Source organism: the organism of the source record quoted next, unplaced genomic scaffold, assembly GCF_019419815.1.
Source record: "Pyrus x bretschneideri cultivar Hongxiangsu unplaced genomic scaffold, Pyrus_bretschneideri_v1 Contig90, whole genome shotgun sequence".
NCBI classification, from domain to species: Eukaryota; Viridiplantae; Streptophyta; class Magnoliopsida; order Rosales; family Rosaceae; genus Pyrus; species Pyrus x bretschneideri.
In genome coordinates this window covers 841448-864004 of record NW_025999832.1, presented here as the reverse complement: position 1 = coordinate 864004, position 22557 = coordinate 841448, and the positions used below count along the sequence as shown (strand labels likewise).

Below are 22557 nucleotides of genomic sequence, written 5' to 3'. Positions count from 1 at the left end.
TTTATCTATGTGGTTCGAATGCAACCCGAATGCCCTCCTTTTCGTAGGATGTTAGAAAGCGCTAAATTTGATTGCTGCTTGCTGCCTGAGTTACAAAATGGTGTCACAATTATTGCATTGGCTCATCAAGTTATTTGAAGGGATCATTTAGTCATCAAACAATAACATACGAAATGGACAAACAACACAACTTTTTCAAAAGAATGAACGGTCACGATGATTTCAGATTATTGAGTCACGGCCTTTTTTTTTTTTTTTTTTTTTTCAATTTTTGTGCAAGCAATATCATATTTCTAAAGTAATCAAAACTGCGGTGAAAGGGTTTTGTACTTGAGTGCAGAGCGGGGAGCACATCCCCCTCTAGTGATGTTCAAGTTGTTTAAGATGTGCTCGAGGATGATTCGTATACGTGAGTGATTCTTTGGTTTCAAAGTGAAAATTGAGAAAGAAGAGGAGAACAAGTTAAAAGAAGTTGAAAGGCAAAATAAAAGCAAGGAATCAAGTTTTTATTTTTGTACATGCGAGATAGGGGGTATTTGAACTGAGGACCTCGGATGCAGGGTAAATGCTCTTAACCAACCGAGTCACAAACTCTTCGCATTGCAAGGAAGGAATGAAGCTAACAAACAAGAAGAGAATAATTCTTCCCATATTTTGGAAAATCCTTTCCTTGGTAATGGCTAACCGCATGTGTAGTATTCTTTATCTGCATTACAAGTATTCTTCATTCTCATCATATAAAGCTGGTTGTGGGGAATAGCTCTAGCACTACAAATATCATCTTCCCTAATTGTGTCGTTTGCATTGCCTATACAACTGTTTTCTCCCTCTTCAACTGTAGATATATTTCAAACCTCAACAAACCCTAAACCCTAAAATCAATGGCTGAAGCATTCGTTTCCTTTCTGGTAGAACAGTTGTTCTGTCATTCTTCAGCAGGTGGAACAAGAGGTGAGGCTTTTTACGAATGTCAATAACGAAGTTGCAAGTCTCACTCGCAATCTCGGAGCTATTCAAGATGTGCTTCAAGACGCAGAGGAGAGACAAGTGAAGGAGGCCAATGTGAGACGTTGGCTGAATGATGTGAAGGAAGTATCGTGTGAGATGGACGATGTGTTGGATGAGTGGAGCACTGAGATACTAAAGCAAAAATTTGAGAAAGAAGAAAAAGAAGGTGAAATCTCTATTGATCTTACTAAGAAAAAGAAGGCATGTTTCCCCCTTCCCTCTCTTTGCATTTGTTTTGGCCAAGTCAAATATCAGATTATTTCTCGCCGTGAGATTGCTGTAAAGATAAGAGACTTGAACCAGAGGTTAACATCGATTAGTAATGAAAGACAAAGTTATAACTTTCAATAGGCAAAGAGAGACGTCGAACAACTTGAACGACTGAAAAGTTCTTCCGTTGTCGACAAATTTGGGACGTTTGGCCGAGACAACGAAAAGAACATTTTAGTGAGCATGTTGCTGAGCGAGAATAGTCAAGAAAGGAGGGGACCCCTTGTCATCCCTATTGTAGGGATGGGAGGGATTGGAAAGACTACTTTTGCCCAACTAGCTTTTAGTGATGAAATGGTAAAGGCTTATTTGTTAGTGTTTTGAGAAGCTGCAGAGTATGAAATCAAGAAGAAAACCTGTAAGATTTTGATTTCTACTCAGACAAAAACACGAGAAAAATGAAGGAGCAAAGAAGTTGGAAGGGTTCTGAAAATTTCTGATTTCATTCAGCTATGACTGAATTAGTTGCAGCTACAAAACATAGAGTGGGGGTGAGATATAGCCGTTTGAAGGCGCACTCACTCTCCCATTACACACACTCACGTGTATCTCACATGCTCACATATAAGTGAGATGTTATACCATGAGACACACACATCTAGCCTATTAGCCTTGATTTAATCTGAGCCTTACATTTCAAAATAAGAGTAAAAGCTTTGAATTACAAAGAAACAGAACATGTTAATCAGAAAGCAGCTGCAAAGCTTAAGCATCAACATTATTTTGAGAAAAGAATATGGGTTTGTGTCTCGGAGACTTTCGAACAGGTCAGGGTTGCGAAAGCCATCGTGGAGGGTATAGATGGGAATTCAACTACCCCAATTCCCAGTGAGTTAGAGGCTTTAGTGCGACGTATATGTAAATCTATTGAGGGCAAGAAGTTCCTCCTTGTCTTAAATGATGTGTGGGATGAAGACTATAGGAAGTAGGAGCCATTGATGCATTCTTTACAGCTTGGTGCATTAGGCAGTAGAATAGTGGTTACCACGCGAAAAGAACAGGTTGCTGCTATCATAGGGTCAGCCACTCATGTCATCCATCTGAAGGAGTTGAGCGAAGAAGTCAGTAGGTCATTGTTCTTTCACATTGCATTCTTTGGCAAGGAGAGAAACGAGACTGGAAAATTTGAAAATATTGGCAAGAAAATCGTAAAGAAGTGTGAGGGTTTGCCGCTTGCTGCGAAGACTTTAGGTCGTCTTATGCGGTATAAGAAAACAAATAGTGAATGGGAAGATGATTTTTAAAGCAAGATATGGGAATTAGAAGAGGTTGAGCAACAAGTTTTCCAACCATTGTTACTAAGTTATTATGACTTGGCCTCAACAACCAAACGCTGTCTTTTATATTGTTATGTTTTCCCAAAAGATTATGTGATCGATAAAGATAATTTGATTGAGTTGTGGTCTCACAAGATTATTTTAATGTGGGAGAAAACAAAGGTAAGAAGACAATAGGTCAGATGCATTTCGATAACTTAGTAATGCGGTCTTTCTTTCAAGATTTTGAGGAAGATTGTGATGGAAATATAGTAAGATGCAAAATGCATGATCTTGTGCATGACTTTTTGCATAATCTGACAAAGAATGAATCTTTCATCTTGGAATTTGACGGAGCTGAAAGAATGGAGCTGCTGGATGATAAGGTTCGTCATTTAACCTTAACATCTGCAGATTGGTATCTATTTCCAGCTAATGTTAACCACTGCAAAAATTTGCGTACCCTTGTAAGCTCTAACTCAGAGGTTTCCACTATTACATTAGAGCAAATTTTACGGCTTAAATGCCTTGGCACATTAAATTTGAGTGGTAGCTTAACCGAAGTTCCAAAGGAGATAGGTGGATTGATACATTTTGATGAAATTGAGGTTCAACCATAAAACCAATTGGCAATATGGGAAGTAGCCCAAGACCATATAAGCACATAGCAAACCTTGTCCCTCACCAATGTGGGACAATTCTCAACACGCCCCCGCACATATGGCGGATTTTCAAGCCTACACGTGGACAACAACTGGGTGACATGGAGTGCGTGTGGCCATTTGGCTTCACACGAGGACAACCTGCTCTGATACCATGATGAAATTGAGGTTCCACCATAAAACCAATTGGCAATATGGGGAGTAGTCCAAGATCATATAAGCACATAGCAAACCTTGTCCCTCACCAATGTGTGGCTGTCGACGCCAACAAGGTTTGCTATGTGCTTATATGGTCTTGGGCTACTTCCCATATTGCCAATTGGTTTTATGGTTGAACCTCAATTTCATCATGGTATCAGAGCAAAGTTGTCCATGTGTGAAGCCCAATGGGCACACACGCTTCATGTCACCCAGTTATTGTCCATGTGTAGGCTTGAAAATCCACCACACGTGCGGGGACGTGTTGAGAGTTGTCTCACATTGGTGAGGGACAAGGTTTGCTATGTGCTTATATGATCTAGGACTACTCCCCATATTGCCAATTGGTTTATGGTGGAACCCCAATTTCATCACATTTGAGGTATCTTGATTTATCACATAATTGGAGTTTGGTGGAATTACTAGATACCATGTGTGATTTATACCATTTGCAAACCTTGCGACTTGTTGGTTGCGAAAATCTCAGAAAGTTGCCTAAGGACATGGGAAAGCCAATGAAGCTAAAGCATCTTCATGTGGAGAACTCTCATCTTCTAAGGCCAAAAGGGATTGGGAGATTAGTAAGTTTGCGAACACTAGACCAGTTTCATGCCATTTGTAATGGCGACAATGAAGGATTCAAGTTAGAAGATCCGAAAAACTTGTACCAGCTTGAAGGGCGTCTTTCCATTATACACTTGTCTCAGAAGGCAGCGAATGATGCCAAGAAAGCACTATTGGTGAATAAGAAACACGTCGCTCGTTTGGAACTAGGTTTCAATTGTGAATGTGATCCTCTGGAATCACCAAGGGGAAGCAACGATGAAGGAACACTGAATGCCTCACAACCAAATCCAAATGTAAGTACTTTAATCATCCAGGGTTATAATGGTGTCGCCGTGTCTCCTGATTGGTTGATGTCCCTGCACAAGGAGGCTTGGTCTTTACTTTTGCCCGGAATGCGAGTTTTTGCCTCCTTTAGGGAAATTGCCATCTCTTGAATGGCTGTCTATACAATGGTTGTCCAGTGTGAAAAAGGTGGGGGCTGAGTTTTTGGGAATAGACCAACTAGAAACGCAAGCTTCATCGTCATCATCATCGTCATTTGTTTCATTCCCGAAACTGAAACAACTCAGCCTCTGTTGCATGTGGGATTGGGAGGAGTGGGGAAGGAGTTGCACACAAGAGGATTCTCAAATTAAAATAATGCCCCGCCTTTCTTGGCTAGACCTAATTGGATGCCCGAAGCTAAGAGGGTGGCCTGACTTCCTGCACAAGTCACCAGACAGAATTTGGAGGACAAGTTTCGTTCTATGGAATGGATAATCTTCGTTCCTGAACGTGTTAATGAACTGAGGTTCTAGCTCGGGAACTTGTCGAGTATCCAGCTCTTCTCTTATGGTAATTAAGCTCTTGTTTATCTGACGCTTACGGATATTGGTTTTTCTAATATAAAACTCATGTGTTTTCACTTGTATGTTGTTATGAATCGCTAGGTATCATCTCCGACCACCATCTCTCATCAATCAAAGTCTAGTGTGATCCATCTCCGGTAATCTTCAGTCGATAATCTTGTATGAAAACTGACAAGGCATTTCTTCAATCCTTCCTTCCCATGCATAATACACACACTCTCTCTCTCTCTCTCTCTCTCTCTCTCTCTCTCTCCATTGCACAAGACAGGGCAAGGGTGTGGCTTCAATGCTACATAGCACTCAATGGTACGGGTATTTTAGTTGTTAGATGTTTTATTTTCAATCTCAACGGTTCATTTTTTATGCCACTCACCATTGAAGAAAAATTAAATAATTATACGCTGAAATAGATAAACGATATTCATGGAAATTGATAATTTATGGTGCCTTTGCATGAATTCGGGATATAGGATGGACTCCGAGGAGGAGGATTGATAGGAGCATATTTAGGCGACTTACTTAGCTTGTTTTCGTGCATCTATGTTGTTAATTCATAGTTGTTTTAGTAGTTTAAGCCATTTTCGTGTGTTTTTAGGTTCATATGGCTAAGGAAGCAAAAAGATGCATTTTGGAGCATTTTGGAGCAAAATTGGGCTTGGAATGGATAGCATATTTTTGGAGCCAAAGTGTTGGACGAATTTGAAAGCCTTGTATGCACTTTGGACATAAAACAAAGGGCCTAGCCCAATCAAACAATCCTTTGAGCCATGCAAAACCTCTAGCCCAATCAACAAGCCTTAGCCACATGCATTCACATGCATCACAACCCCAAAACCATCAAGAAACACCCATTCACACACACATGCACTCACATGCATTCACATGAATTTCCACCTTCCTACTTCATCATTTCACCACATTCTCCCTCTTTAACTCACATGCACCCAAACAAAGCCAACCTAGCTAACCCTACATGCATTATTTATTCACTCTTCATCATTGCATTCATCACCAAAGAACTCCCCATCATTGCCATGCATTCCCCCTAATTCCATCCATCTTCCACACCTTTCCAACCTAGCCACATCCTTTAATCATCCCCCCTTTAAGTTATGATTTTATTTCCTAACCCTACATGCATTATTTATTAACTTTTCATCATGCATCCACATTCATTCCAACACAAAACACACACACATGCACTTATTCTTTCATCATTGCACCACCAATTCACCCACATGCATTTCCAACCATTCACACCCCTTTAATCATTCTCCTAGCTATCATTCACATGCTCTCCCATCCATTCTCTCCCTATATGTTCCCTCCACTACTCCTATAAATACCCTTGCATTCATTCATTCATTCATCATCTCATTTCATACACAACACACCACAAACACTTCCATCTTCTCCCTAGCCGTGAGTTTTTCTTCCATTTTTCCTCCATTTCTTCCATTTCCATAATCCCCCAATCCATTCAACACACCTACAACATCCCTTAGTTCTTGTGCCACAATAAAGAGGAAGATAAGAGGGCCTAAACGTTCATACAATTCACGTTTGAGTTGTTGGAATGTTTACGCGTTTCTTTGATTTCAAAGTTTAAATTCAATTCTCTTTGTTTTGTAATACGAGGAATGGAAGATAAGAGGGCCTAAACGTTCATACAATTCACGTTTGAGTTGTTGGAATGTTTAGGTGTTTCTTTGATTTCAAAGTTATGAGGAACTAAACCCTTTTTAGCTAGGGGTGATTTCAATACCATGATTATTTATGTAATATGAATTGATGAATTCCGGTTATGAACTCTTGATTCGTGAATGCAATTGGCTTAACTATTTGATGATTAACTTATTTGTGTTTGTTGATTGAGGGTCGACACTTAATTAGCATGCATGAATATGTGGCTAAAGTTTAAGAAGGTTTCACATAATCGTTACTAACTTATACTTGAAAGTAGTGAAGGTCGCTTGTCACGATCGCGTTAAGTTTAATTCTTAGCATGAGTAACATGATGTCATAGTTGCAAGTGCTTTGTCAATGCTTATGGTTTTCATTATTCTTAATGATCTTCGATTGTATCTCTATTATGATGACATGTAGGGAACTTTTGAGAATGTTTTGGGTTGTCGAATGATGCCATCCAATCCAATAATTTAAGGAAAATCTGAGGGTTAACTAGTGATGTCACGGTTAATTTGGGGCATTGTCGTTCATAATTCAATGAAGGAATAACTGGAAATTGATTCATATGCATAAATATCATGTGTGGAGAAAGAACCTCTAGCTAATTCACCAACCATCTAATTTCACAACACTTGTTTGCAATCTATCCATATTTACAATTTGTTTTGTTTCCAAGTATCCATTTTAGTTTAAATTCGTCCAAATCCAATTCCCCCCTATTTCGTTGAAGTCCTAGTCTTAATCTTTCTTATTTTTAGTTTTGCTTTCTTCGAGCATTAAATAGTGTTTTATATTGAGTTTTTATGTTTTTAAGTCAATTTAGAAGGTTTTAGCAAGCCCTCCTAATCCCCGGTCTAGAACGATCCCTCACTTATCCATTCTACTACAATTGTCAAACGAGGGTTTAATTTGAGTGTCAAGTAATTTTCGCATCAAGGATGCAGCAGCATTGTATTGGAGATGAATGCAATTGCAGCATGTCGTCGTTGGTTATGTATTTTCTCAAGAAAACTTTGCTTCTACTTGTATAATATTATCAATTTACTTTCAAATACAGTGTATTTATCCAATGGGTTGAAGTGACATACAGATTCCTTCATAATTTGTTGATATAGCTCATGTTATTGAAATCAATCAACTTTTATTGCACTGTTGAGTGTAGTTCCACCAATACGTTTGTATTAATCGTTGCCATTGCTTCCACCTTGCTAGCTGCCACAAGGGTACATGTCCTACGAAAATCAACTTCGCATTGAGTCCAATGAAGTCACAAAACTAACCAACTCATAACAAGAAAATAGCCCCAACCAAGTTACGCCACCAAAATCGCCACACCAGATCTAACCCACCATTGCGTTCCCTTGGAAGTAGAACCAAAAAAATAAAACACAGGTGAGAGGGATGGTACGTGAGTTGGTGTCAACACGAAATCATATTAGGAGACCTTAGACAAAATTGAAAAATTACAAATAAATTTCAGTTGCCATCGACTTCGATGCCGAAAATCGGATGCCATGAGATATCTTTTGCAAAAAATACATCCATAGAAAACTGGAGTGAGCAAAGAATGTTACACTTAAAAATTCAATTTGAATCCAATGGGTTAAAGTTTAACCAGGTGTTTAGGGCAATCATTCAATCCTCGTAATCTCCAGCATTCTCCAATAGGTAATTGGCTGCCAATTCCTCATTGCGATCGCACGCCAGAAAAGCCTCAATGACCAACGCTCTGTCAAATCCCATTGCCTCAAGCTGTAATAGAGAATGCTGAACTAATCAGCACATTCAAAAATATTATGTAACAGTTGTCAGGAACAGAGAGAATACATACACGTTCAATAGCCTCCTGCTCGGCAGGGGTTACGTTGATGGCATGAGGCATATCTTGGTCAGGACCGTCAGGCTGATCAAATATGTCACTGGAAGACGGAGCAATTTATAAAAAAGACAAATCATGATTTTGACAAGTTCAATAAATTCAATGCAGGGTTTGAAAAGGCAATCATATCTTATTAGAAACATAAACCAGTGAAGATACGGTTAGCTTGAACAAGCGCTGAAGAGAACCCAAGGGATGGCTCAGAGCCTCAGAAGATAAGTGGGTGGAGAAAAAGTACTTGATAAGCAAGCAATTATGTAACTGGAAAGACTTTATCAGGCCCCGTTTATGACTACCAAATTCATATCTTTCAACACTCACCCTTCAGAACCCTCAAGAGGTTCATTTATTAACTGAAGGAACTCAGTATGGTGCTCCTGAATTAATCTTAAAAGCTGGGGGTTTTGCTTTCCGAGCTCTTGCAGCATGGGCTGTAACAAAAGCAGCATGAAACTATTTAACACATTTATAAGAAACCATCACAATATTTAATGTCAAAGACGCAAAGCAAATGCAGACCTGCAAAATTTGTGGATTTGCTTGCACCATTGAGCGCAGTGCTTGGAACTATGATGGAAACAAGAAAAATGTAAAAACAAACCTTTCAGCACTGACAAGTGAATAAGGCAAACAAACTGAGTACAACTTGATGCATTGGGAATATATATAAACCATTAAGATGACATAGCTTAGCCAAACATTGCTTGCAACAGAGGATTAATGTCCTCCACTTCTTTGAAAATACAAGAATAAATAAGAAAATAAAGAAAGAGATAGGATCAATTTACAATTATCTACCATCCCCTCACTACATGCCCCACCTACCCTATCTGCACGTTTACATAAGAACCAAAATACACATTATCGTAGCAAAATTTCCAAATCTTAAGAATGGTATTTGTGGTTCTCCATACACGTCAAATTTAATCCAGAGGTTTCAAAAATGTCCACCTCAACCTTGTGTTTTTGTTTATGTTTATGATACCAAATATAAACAGAAAGGAGAGACTGACAAAATTGATACTGCAAGATATAATAGATATATAGGCCAATTGTTAACATGGTCAAATAATAAAATTGTCAACAGGTTCAATCAAGTTTATGTGATTGTTTATAATATACAAAATGTACACCATAGCCTGGATATATCATGACAACAAGTTTACCTGCCGATTATTCCTAAGAAAGTCGAGGGATCCAAGTGCCCCAGCGCCAGCACCAGAGAGTGTTTCCTGGAGGATTCCAGTTCAGATACAATGCCTCAATAAATGCACAAAAACATCCAACAAGCCTGAGTTTTACCTGAGGAAACATATTCAAAGGAGCAGAGTTAGGTGCGCCAGAGACAGGAGCAGCATTGGCTGCCTCTGTCTCAGTTGCCTGACTTGCAGGGAAATTTCCTACAGGAACTGCAACTTCTGTTGTTTCTGGAATACTCTGAAGAACAGTATGTCAGCAGCTACACAATGGATCAACATCACAGCAACAAGTTTAAGAATAGACATACAGAGTACAAGTAGTCCACTGCTCGCTCTGGATTGTTATAAGCTGCTCGTAGGGCACGTGTAACTGTTTCTCTGTCCCAGTTGCCACCGCCCATATCCATTATTTGTTGAATAGTCTGCTCAAGATTAGTGCCAGCAACTAAAGTTGAAGCAGCTTGACCATAGGTATCACTATGCGCACTGCAGTTGTAACAGAGGACTTAAGATCATTATGTTATACTAGTAAAAGTAATAAACTATGGCAAGAGGAACCCAACTCTGTTATTCTAAGTCAAATTGAAAAATGAAAAGCGGACAATGAAAGCAGTTTCTTGAAGCAGCCAATGTCCCAACAAGGATAGTTCCACTAAGCCCTAATTCACAATTTAACTTATAGTGGCCTAACTAATTCTTAACGAAATCTATCTAAGTGAGCGTGTTCAAGAGATAGGTAAACATTAACAGACAGCATGGTAACACACTAAGCTCAGCTCAAGAACTTGACTTTAAGGTTCGTATGTTGTATTAACAGTTGGCCGCCAAATTCAACCTTAATTTCTAATTATATGTGAATAGGACACACCACCAATCCACACTGCCTTGTTCAAAAGTAACACAAGGACTACACACTCTCTTCTCATAGATAAACTTAAATAAAAGGTTCCAGCAGCTATACAAGTAACACAAGGCGAAAATCATAAGAACAAAACAATGAAGGCTACAAGAGGAAAGACAACGAGATGACTCTAGTTATCCACATGAGTAGGAGTGTCAAAAGATGAGCCTTTTAACTCAAACAAAGGATTTCCATCAAAAGATGCTTGATAAAGTTCACTTTAATTGATGTACTTCAATCCTTAGTAACAGCTGCAGCTTAATGCAAGCATCATATGCAACAATCTAAGGTAATTCAAATTTTAACCATTTACACATACAAGTTGTTTGTACGTATTGTCAAATATAACATCAGGAGAAAGAACAATACCTAGCAGTGTCTGGAGCAGATGTGGTACTCTGTAAGGGTCTGCCGCAGCACAAAAAGTAAAAGTATGAATCTAATTTAATATGAACACAGGTTTAAAAGGTTGCCCGTGATGTAGTTGTTAACTCACGGTGCTTGTATGGGAGCTTCACTTCTGGTTGTAGAATCTGCGGTTGGTGGAGTTGTAGAAGGATTTGTAGAGGCAAGCTGTAACACAGAGATACAGCATTTAGCCTATACATGAATAATATACCCAAAAATAAATTAACAAATGCCTAGCAACTAATATCAAGAATAATACCTGACCAGAAGAAGACCCTGCTAAGCCTGAAGTTTTACTCTGTGAAAATTGCCAGAAAGAAAAATTTAGAATGAATGGTAGGAACAAGAGTATATGCACATTGCAGAGAAAGCACACAATAAAACATGTTTCTAAAGTCACCGCCAATCTTGGTTAATGTTCATAATAGAATGATTATCTGAAAAGCAAACATGTGCTGGCATTTAAACTTCCACAACTACGCAAGAACAATTCACAGAAGACTTGTCATAGTTAAGACAAAACCCAGCATGTCATAACGTGAACCAATCCGATTAGCAAAGTACAGGGAGATGAGAACTTATATCTTTGGAACAGACATGTTATGATAGTTCCATTACTTGTGCAGCCTTATGCAACCTTATGTTTCAAAAACCACCAATAATAATATATAGTACATTCAAAAAAATTTAATTAGGATTATACCTAATACACTGTAATAGAATAAACTGTAAGTATACCACCAGAAACTAGGCATCCTTTCTTCATTGGTGCTTAGTTGACCTTATTTTCACCAATCATAACAGCTGAAAATAGGCATCTTTCTTCAACGAATGTTTCCCAAGTTTGTAACATAAGTTAAAGATATAGGCAACCTCCAACAGTTTAACAGTAGTCAGAAAGTTTGCACATAATATACATGTAATGTTCCATCTCCATACATTTCTGATTATACAGTTTTCATAAAAATCAAATATATTATAAAAGTACATGCATATTTTTACATACTTTTTTTTTAATCATATAGGTGTATTCACATGCCCTACACGTATTTTTTTCACATGTTTTAAATCAAATTTTGAAATATTCAAAAAGCATATGTACGTAAATTATTAGTATTTTTCCTGTCCCATATTCTACTAATTATGGTGTTAATAATAACTCTACCCCTCTAACACTAAACACAGTCTCTTTTAATAATAGTTCTACTAATTATGGTGTTAACTCCGCCTGTGTAGCCACTCAGTACTACGATATGGTGGTATTCCTCTTCACTTGTAAGTGAGAGGTCTTCGGTCTGAATCTTGTGGATGGCGAATTCGAGACCAAATTAGGTTGCCCATTGTGTGGCTTAGCCGAACTCCCCCTCCCCTTAGTGTAAAATATATCTTTGTGCTCAAAAAGAAAATAAAAATAAAAAAAAAAATAAATAAAAAAAAAAAACTCCGCGTGTTTAAGTTTATCTTATGCTACTAGTCCTAAGCCCGGATAAAGGAGGAAGGGGAGGGCATCAGGTAGTCGACAGCCGGCACTCCGTTTTCATGTCAAATCCCTATGAATGTAGGGAACAAGTTGTCCAATGGTGTAGTAAGAAGATGCTAGCTAAACAATTCAACAAAGACAGCAAAATCAACTAACAAACAAAGATACATGGCAGCAGACCAACAAAATACCGCAGCATGCAATATAGCCCGAAAATAACTATTCCTAAATTTTGAAAATGCAAATACCATAAAGGAAGCCAAAAACAAATTCATCCCACAGAAGAACCATCTCCTCATCCCTTGCTCCCCTCAGAGATTCTTCCATTCCTCTACATCCGAACCACCCAAAAGATTTGCATCACTGATATCAACTATGACTTAGTTTAAAAGGGTCCTCTCTTCCTTACCTAATTTCATTTTTAATATTTTCCTGCTACTTTTCTTCTCTTGGACCCCTTCTCTCCTCCCACACTCACAGACATACCCGAAGAAGTTAAAAGATTATATATTTTTTTGTTGATTACATCATTTTATTCAGTTAAGAAAAGGCCTTAACCCTCTAAAGTTGGATTGATTCATGCACCTTAGTCAGAAGAAAAGCAAAAAAAAAAAAAAAAATATATATATATATATATATATATATATCTTTGTTAGGCACATTCATGGAAGCTCCACTAGTTATAAACGTTGTAATCATGCAGTCCATATCATGACAATTACCTTGAGATATTACTCACAAATGCCATCATGGTACTTTAGATGCCAGAATAATCACAAACATATCTTAAGCATTGTTAGACTAATCAATTTGATTAAATCACAAACAATCCAAACTAGTGAAGCTTTTCATCTTCCAGAATTAGAGGTGTGGAAACATGTGTGTATTGCCAGATTTACTAATTATTCATCCAATATTAATGCTTAACCATAATTAATCACTCTCATATCCTAAGCATACAAAATATCAACAATGCCCTTTGTTAATTCCATATCTAAAAAGACGACAACTTAATTAAAGAAGGATAAACAGCAAAAAGGTAATTGTTTAAACTGAAAAATTAAATGAACATGCGAAATCCGAGTAATTTTTCCATGTGGCCGGTTGAGCTAACCCAACCTTTCTTTTGATTTGCTTTCACTGGTCATTATTTATTCCCTTCTATATAGATATTCAATATAAAAAAGAGCCAGTTGACACGCACATGAGTGCATGCCAAGAGGCACAGTACTAAAGTCGCGCACTAAATTATAGTATATACAAGCTTTTAGTAGAATAGTATGGCATTACCAATTCTGTGTTTCTGAACAACTTACGGTTTCGAAGGATGGAAAGTAATGGCAATCAAGATCAGACAAAACACATCTGTCAGACTTAAGCCTGATAAAATATATATTATTACCGATTCTATGACTGGAATTTGCCAAATACCCCTAATAATAAACTTCTTTACTAAATGAAATCCTACAATTGATGAAGAAATCAATCAACAAAAATCGGTTGCCGTATCAGAATAAGAGTTACTTTGAATATAATTAGCACATTGCCTATGATTTAAGAGAGAAATACCTTGCTAAGCATGACAACAAGAAAACCGTCTTCAGTGACCTTATTGTCAGCCAATGTAGTTTCATCTTTCAAGACCTTCCCATTATGAATCAGTAACTGCTGTCCACATGGGTAATTATCTTTTCCTTGTACATCCTCAATGTTCTTCTTCACAGCCATAACCTTATATTCACATTAACATAAGTACATTATGCATATATTTAATTTCAATATCAAGCTTCTCCTACATACACCACCTTCCACTACATGTTATAGCCATTCTTATCTGCAATTATGCTCACGTGATATGCGAATAAACAGGCATATAAACAAAATTCAAATTTGGATATATACAAATATATAAGCAAACTTAACAACATTTACTCCATTGGTGTGGAGTGTGGTTCCCAAAAGCGGAAAGGAATAAAACATATTCCACTGGATTGACATTGTGCAAGCAATAAGATATGAACAAAGTTACAAAATCTCAAATTTTCTCATGATTTTCTTTCCTTATTTTCTTACCAGCCAAACAGACTGAATAGAAGCAGAAAATTCAAAATTCAAATAAAAAGTAAAAAAGGACAAGAAGAAAGATGCTCACGGCGTCAGTGGGCTGAACCCTAATTTCGAAATGGCTGCCTTTGAGGGTCTTTACAGTGAGCTTCATCTCAGCAGATTGGCAAGTCCAGAAACGACAGCGTCTCGACTGGCTCGGGAGAGAGAGTGAGGAAAAAAAAACCCTAGAAAAGCGAAGGCCGAAGCCTTTAAAGAGAAGGCAACCGAGTGCAGGGAACGAGTAGTGTACCGTGTCCGCTTTTCATCTCCTCCGTAATAAATACTGGAATGCACGAGTGGCGCACGTGACTTTTTACAGATATTTTTTTTATTTTTTAGGTCAAGCAACTAATTTAATTAAAATAAGAAAAAATTGTAGCAATTGTCCCTTAACTTTAGCTCAATTGGAGTAATGGTCTTTCAATTAAAAATTGATGACCATTGGTCCCTTAACCCATCAGGACGTGCATCTATGGTCATTTTTGTCAACTCCATTAGAATTCCGTCAAAATGACGCGTGTTGGAATGACCATTGCTACAATTGGATAAAAGTTGAGGGACCATTTCTCTAATTGGGTTAAAGTTGAGGGACCATTGTTACAATTTTTTCATTTGGTTTTCTATATTTGCCCTTTGATTCGACCTCACGTGCATGACACGTGACTCATTTTGACAGAAGTTTTAACAGAGTTGACGAAAAGGACCATAGCTACACATTTGATGAGTTAAGAGACCAATAGTCATAGATTTTAGTTGAGGGACTAGCTTTAATTAAGTAAAAGTTGAAGGGCCATTGCTATAATTTTCTCTTAAAATAAAACACACTAATACAAAGTGAGGCAAGTCCAAAGACAATCCACAATCCTAAAAGTGACGATTGAATCAAATGGTTTACATGATAGTGTATTTAAAGAGTATGGATTTGGATGTGACTCATTTCTACTGGATACAAAAAGGAGATGCAATGATGAAATAGATGCCGATACCAGTCCTACACGTAGATATAATATTGATAGCATGTCATTCCTACACAATATTGGATTGTTTGATGACTAGTTATTATTCTGAAAGCTTTGTGGTGAGATTCATATATTCGAAATAGAATGAATTATTCGTATACTTATTTATTGAGGCGTATGGTGGTTAAGTAAAATAAAATAAGTGGCAATTGGATCTTTGTGATCATTCGAAAACAATGAACGCGAGTGGTAGGTCTCAATCCAGAGAAGGATTATGTAATGATAATGATGGTGATTAGATTGACAAATTGAGCAAGTATTCAGAAGAAAGACTTGTGTGGGCACAACCAGTACTTTTAGGTTATACTTTATATATTTTGAAAAGGTTTTGGAAAAACTGTGATTGTGATTTTTATTTTTTATTTTTAGTACCACGATATATTTTACACCACGGGGATGGAAAGCTCAGCTAAACTACACAATCGGCAACCTAATTTGGTATCGAATTCGCCATCCATGAGATTCAAACCTAAGACATCTCACTTACAAGTGAAGAGGAATACCACCAGACGGTAATACTGAGTGGCACCTGTGATGTGCTTTAGAACTATGATTTTACTTAGGAAATTTTACTCCAGCACCCTTCATATGATTTTACTGAATGGCAATTGGGATTATTAATCTCACTTCAACACTTTTCATATCCGCAGCCAAGGAAGGATTTGCGAAGCGGCAAGAGGTTGGACGCTTTCTAAGTCCTATTCAATGTTCTAAAAAGTGACCTAGACGGCCACTAGGCGCTCGGCAATGAGGTGTCATCCTGATTGGGTGCTAAACGATGGACAAAATTGGGGAGTTATTATGTGCCCGCCTAGGTGCTCATAAGCGATCTTAGGCAGTGGTGCTAGACTGTTATCCCCATCGCTTTCCAGATACGGTCGTCCCGTCATCATAGATTCGTCGATAATATCTGACGAGGGGAGAGAGAGTGAGGGAGGGAGGGAGAGAGATATGAATGAAAAGTGTGTGGTAGCATTCAACAAACTTAAGGAGTTGTTATCCACGGCTCATGTGATCATGCCACCAGATTGGTGTTTACCTTTTGAGTTAATGTGTGATGCTTCAAACTATGCTATCGATGTAGTTCTAGGACAGCGTGTCAACAAAGTGCCACATGTCATCTATTATGCATCACGAACACTCAATGATGCACAGTTGAATTATTCAACAATAGAGAAGGAGCTTCTAGCTGTTGTATTTGCTTTAAAGTATTTACTAACCATGCAGCTTGTCAAAACCGACAAATATGATTGCAAGTTTGTTATGACATTTCGTTTGAATTACTTTTATGAATGGATGAAAATTGGTTCACTACTTGTCTCATTGATGAATTCTTTATGTGTTTTCTACGGATGCATACTTAGTAAGCATATCTAGGATTTTAATGCTATGAATATGTGTGTGTCTACCTTTGTCGAATGAGGATCTACATATGTTCTAGAGTAGTACTTGTTAATTGCGATTAACATGTGAATCAATTTCTAGGATAAGTAAGACAACGCTAGTACTTACGATGCCTTGTGATGACTCAAACTCTTTTCATTCTTAATGATTTCTATTTGTTAAATCTATGAACACACCATTCTAGATTGCATGTTAGGGACTAAGTTAAGTTGAAAACGCCATTCTCTTAACATACAACATAAGAAAGAGTAATAGGTTGAGTTCTAACATTGAGCCAACTTGAGCATCTTCATCTGGAAATGAAAGGAATTTGAATGAAACATAACATGTTTGCATGATTATTTGGTGGTGGATAGCAATTCCCCTAACTCGTTTTTCTTAATCTGCGAACAACTTAAAATCTATTTTTTTCTTGTTTTTGTTCGATTTAATTTAAATAGCAAATCAACTCCAAAAATCCCAAAAATTTGTGTGAGTGTAGCTCTGTGTGTCTAGTATCTGCATATAAAATTTTGTAGACTTTAGATAAGTGTAAGTTGGTCTAATAATTATTTTTCAGTGGCTGGTCAGTAGGGACAACAGCCTAGTTTTTGTGACATTTTAAGTAGTTAGATAAAACAATCTTCTGAGGGAAAGACCCTTATTTTCATATGCTACAATTGACAAATCTTATTGTTAATAAGGAAAATTAATAGGACATTTGTTTTCTACATTGTGGTGTGCTTTTAATCCTATCAGTTTTATAATTTTTTAACCCACAATTCAAATTTGGCCCGGAGTCCAAATAATTAATTCAATTATAAATATAGACTTGATGTTCTATTTGCATATTTTCTTATTGCACATATTTGTATATATATATTTGTGTTTATCTGCAGGAACATATGAATTTGAAGTTCATACTTATTTCGAAACCTGAAGTTTCTGTAACATGCCTTGTTTGAAAACCTGAAGTTTTCCTTAAAAACGTCACCCATGAAAACCTGAAGTTGTTCATGCGAATTTAAACCAATACATGTTTATTAGAACCTGAATGTTCTACTTCCATGTGAATAGATTGATTTTTTATCCAATACACTAATCACATCTTATCCATTTATTTTGTGATAGGAACATGTCGAATTTGAACAAACTCAACTTTACCGCTTTGGAGGTCTCTGGAAAAAACTACCTCAAATGGGTTCAACATGTGAAGCTCCACCTCACTGTAAAGAATTTGCGTCCCACCATTGAAGATGAGACAAAGAAGCCGGTTGGCAAAGCTAAGAAAGCCACTGCCATGATCTTCATCCGAAAACATATTCATGACGCCCTGCAAATCAAGTACCTTGTTGAGGAAGATCCACAAGCACTATGGGTCACTTTGATCACCAAAAGGACATCTTCTTGCCTGAAGCAAGACATGACTGGCAACATTTGCACTTCCAAAACTTTGAGTCTGTGAATGAATATGATTATGAAGTTTGTCGAATTCGATCACTTCTCAAGTTCTGTAACGATACCTTGACTAAAGAGGATCTCTTGTAGAAGACCTATTCGACCTTCTCTACTACTCATATTGTCTTGCAGCAACAATATAAAGCTCAAAAGTTCACTAAGTTTTAGAATTTGATCTATGTTTTTACTTCTCGTTGAAAAGTAGAATCAGCTGTTGATGAAAAATCATCAAGCTTAACCTATTGGGGCTGCCAGAAGCCACCTCATCAAGGTCAACAGAGCCAATGCCCATCTAAAGGAGGAAACAAAGCCTACAAGCGCCCTAACCTCGCTCTCAAAGCCCCAAACTTCAAGAATAAGGGCAAATCACCTAGAACCATAGATGTGGATATGTGCTATCGCTGTGGTTCAAAAGACAATTGGTCCCGTGTTTGCTGAGCTCCCAAGAAGGCTGTAGCTAAAATCATTCTCGTCATAAGAAGTTTGAATCAACTTTATGCAAGTGGATAAACCAGAGAGTACCAAGCTGAAGGTTTTTGACTTTCAAGATGTTGTTACCCTTATGGAAGATTAGAATCTTAGAAATAAACTATTTTTCTAGTTGAAATTTAGACATTGGTGCCGAATTCCACCTTGTGGCCGAACCCCTCTCTTGTTTTGGGTTTAATTTTAAACAATTTTCCTTTATGTTTGGATTATTTGTTGGTGATTTGTTTTTGGATATTAAGTTTTTAATTAATTACCATCCTTGAATACTTAAAATTATTTTGAATGGATATTTGCTTTTAGAACTTTTATGCATGTGATCAATTCAAATTAATTTTCATTCTAGGTATGATTAGTAGGGAAGTTAGTAGGTTGGCAAATAGTGCAACCACGCACACCGTTTTGCATGAACGTATCTATTTCACTAACTTCATACCTAAGAATGCACCTCTAACAACCCTCTCAGGCCCATCCAACTTGATTAAAGGATGTAAGGCACATATAATGTTGTCCAATGGTACAATTTTGACCATTGATGAGCCACTTTATTCTACACGTTCTAGAAGAACGCTGTTGAGTTTTAAGGACATTAGAGATAATAATTGCCATGTTGAAACCTATGTAGAAAATGGAGTTGAATTTCTATGCATAAATTCCTACTAATATGGCTAGAAGATTATTCTAGGGAAGATGGAGCGTATTTCGAGTGGTCTGTATACTATGACCATATGCCCTATAGAAAGCCACTATGTGACTGGCTCGACTCTGGGACTGCGCATGAAATTACACTTTGGCATGATCGTTTGGGACTTCCTGGACGAACAGCGATGCACCGTATCCTTAAATCATCACATGGGTATCCACTAACCCGAAGTTTAGGTTCAATTCAAGGAATTGCATGTCAAACCTACTTCATGGGGAAGCTTATTATTAAGCCTTCTTATGACAAGATTCATTCAAATCCTCATATTTTTCTACAAAAGATTCAAGGGGACATTTGTGGACCGATTCACCCTCCATGCGGATCATTTAGATATTTTATGGTTTTGGTTGATGCCTCCATACGTTGGTTACATGTGTGCTTGTTATCCATAAGGTACGACGCATTATCCAAACTGTTGGCTCATGTTATCGAGCTCAGGGCTCACCATCCTGATTATCCGATCAAATCTATTCGATTGGATAATGCTGGAGAGTTCACATATGAATATTGTATGTCAATTGGGGTTGAAGTTAAACATTCAGTACCCCATGTTCACACCCAGAATGGCCTAGCAGAGGCATTCATTAAGTGATTACAAATGATTGCTCGATCGTTGGTCATACTTACCAAGCTCCTGATTACTGCTTGGGGCCATACAATATTGCGTGCAACCATGTTGGTCCGCCTAAAGTCTGTTGCGACCCAACCATATAACACTTTTTAGTTGGATACTGAATACAAACCCGACATATCGCATTTGCATGTTTTTGGTTGTGCGGTCTATGTGCTGATTTCGCCGCCCTTATGTACAAAAATGGGCTTCAGCAAATGATGGGAATCTATGTCGAATATGATTCTCCTTCGATTATTCGTTACTTAGAACCTTTGACAGGTGATCTTTTTACTGCTCGTTTCGCAGATTTTCACTTCTATAAGACAATCTTCCCGTCGTTAGAGGGAGATAAGAAAGTCACCGTTGTTGATGAACGATGCAAATTATCACGGATGACTCCCACTTTGTCTCATTTAGATCCCTACACCTCTCAGTTTGAAACTGAAGTGCAACGCATATTAGATCTTCAGAGCATAGCTCAGAGCATGCCATATGCTTTCACCGATCTAGCGCAAGTGACAATATCACATATTCCAGCTGCAAATGTGCCTGCAAAGATGGATGTACCAAATGTACACGGACTTCCCTCATGGAGGCCTAGGACGCCACTTTAGCCGATCGACGTACATTAGCTGCTAGCAATCGTTAGCCCCTACACATAAGTGTGGTAAACCTCTTGGTTCAAAGGATTCACACCCCTGGAAGAGGAAACCTACGACACAAGCACCTTAAGAGCCTACCGTGAATCCGACTATCGCTTACTTACTCTATCTAACTCATGAGGAAATTCTAGATTATGGAAGTGTCCTCGAAGAAACGAATCCACCTCCCAAGAATCGTGAGATTTTAATTGAACTGATTGGTCAAACTAGAAACAAGCAATCCTAGTCGAACTCGATTCACTTGCGAAACGTAAGGTTTTTAGACTTATAGCTCTTACTCTTTTACATATGAAGCCCGTTGGCGACAAATGGGTTTTTGTTCAGAAGCATAATGGGAAGAACAAAATTTTGAGTTACAAAGCACGTCTTGTTGCACAACGCTTCTCACAACACCCCATGATTGACTATGACAAAAATTATTCACCTATTATGGATGTGATTACTTTTTGCTACCTTATCAATTTGGTAGTTTCTGAAAAACTGAGTATGTAGCTGATGGATGTAGTAACTGCGCATCTTTATGGGGATCTTGATACGAAAATTTATATGAAAGTTCCCGAAGGACTTACATTGATTGGAGCAAATAATTCCAAACCCTGGAACATGTTCTCAATTCGGCTAAGGCGTTCACTCTAAGGTTTGATGCAATCAGGAAGAATGTGGTATAACCGTCTAAGTGAGTATTTGACTAGTCAGGGATATGTGAACAATGAACTATGCCCTTGTGTGTTCATTAAGAAATCACATTCTGGTTTTGTGATAGTTGCAGTATATGTCGATAACATGAACCTCATTGGAACTCTTGTAGAGCTCAGGAGAACTGCTGCACACCTGAAGTTAGAATTTGAGATAAAGATCTAGGAAAGACTTGATATTTCTCGGTCTTGAGATAAAGCACCACTCAGATGGAATCTTAGTACTCCTATGGTCGTTCGATCGCTAGATGCAAAATGAGATCCCGTCCGTCCCAAGTAGGATGATAAAGAGATTTTGGGGCCTGAAGTTCCTTATCTAAGTGCAATAGACGCTTTATTGTACTTAGCTCAATGCACTAGACCCGACATCTTCTTCACACACAGACATTGGACTGGTGTTAAAGACATTTTCTGCTACCTTAAGGGTACTATAGATTTGGGCTCGTTCTATCCCTATAGATCCTCGAGTGATGCCGCACCTTCCTTATCTTGAGTCAATCTCGCCTTATTAGTTATGTCGACGCAAGATACTTATCTGATTTGCACAAGGCGCATTCCCAAATTGGTTGTCTTTACCATTTGAGGCATTGCAATCTCTTAGAGATTAACTGAACAGATCTTAGTTGCCATTTCGTCTAATCATGTTGAAATTCTCGCCTTACACGAAGCAACTCGGGAATGCTTTTGGTTAAGAGCAGTTGTGGGCCATATTCGAAGCTCCTGCGATCTTTATCCCGTTGTTGATGTCCTGACGACGATCTATGAAGACAACGCAGCATGCATTGAACAGCTCAAGAGTGGTTACATCAACGGAGACAACACCAAGCACATTGCGTCGAAGTTTTTCTTCTCACATCAATAACAAGAGCATCAGAAGATTGAAGTCACGCAAATCCGTTCACAAGACAATTTGGCCGACCTCTTCACTAAATCACTACCGAAGACGACGTTTCAGAAGCTTGTTCAAGGAATTGGTAAGTGTAAACTTTTTGAGTTGTAACATTGTTAGTTTTCTTTGGAATTGTGTCAAAATAAGGAGGCATATCTTGAAATATACTTGTTAGATC

At 37.9% G+C, this 22557-nt stretch overlaps 1 protein-coding gene and 1 pseudogene across 2 annotated transcripts; one reads left to right on the top strand and one right to left on the bottom strand.

The window, feature by feature from the left end:
• Window positions 1-48: 48 nt before the first annotated feature.
• LOC125473642 lies at window positions 49-3442 on the top strand (annotated as a pseudogene).
• Window positions 3443-7911: 4469 nt separating this feature from the next.
• On the bottom strand, window positions 7912-14716 carry LOC103955100 (ubiquitin receptor RAD23b). 2 transcript variants are annotated; one of them, XM_009366974.2, is made up of 12 exons: window positions 14518-14716; window positions 13935-14096; window positions 11145-11183; window positions 10974-11050; window positions 10847-10885; window positions 9885-10062; window positions 9680-9814; window positions 9544-9609; window positions 8897-8944; window positions 8699-8808; window positions 8330-8417; window positions 7912-8250 (listed from the first exon to the last, which is right to left on the bottom strand). In XM_009366974.2, exons 1-12 carry the CDS (start codon window positions 14581-14583, stop codon window positions 8134-8136), a joined length of 1125 nt encoding a protein of 374 aa, XP_009365249.2. In that variant the 5' UTR covers window positions 14584-14716; the 3' UTR covers window positions 7912-8133. The 2 variants fall into 2 exon arrangements, with proteins under 2 accessions (XP_009365249.2, XP_018504898.2); XM_018649382.2 differs by having other exon boundaries at window positions 9885-10053.
• Between the last annotated feature and the right edge of the window lie 7841 nt (window positions 14717-22557).

What these genes read in the sequence shown, in the direction of transcription:
- LOC103955100 (XM_009366974.2), bottom strand. Translation starts at nt 14,583, where the DNA reads ATGAAGCTCACTGTAAAGACCCTCAAAGGCAGCCATTTCGAAATTAGG. An exon ending in CCTCTTGAGGGTTCTGAAGG is followed by an intron (nt 8,418 to 8,698) that starts GTGAGTGTTGAA and finishes TCCGTCTTCCAG; the next exon opens with TGACATATTTGATCAGCCTG. An exon ending in AGCAGGAGGCTATTGAACGT is followed by an intron (nt 8,251 to 8,329) that starts GTATGTATTCTC and finishes TCTCTATTACAG; the next exon opens with CTTGAGGCAATGGGATTTGA.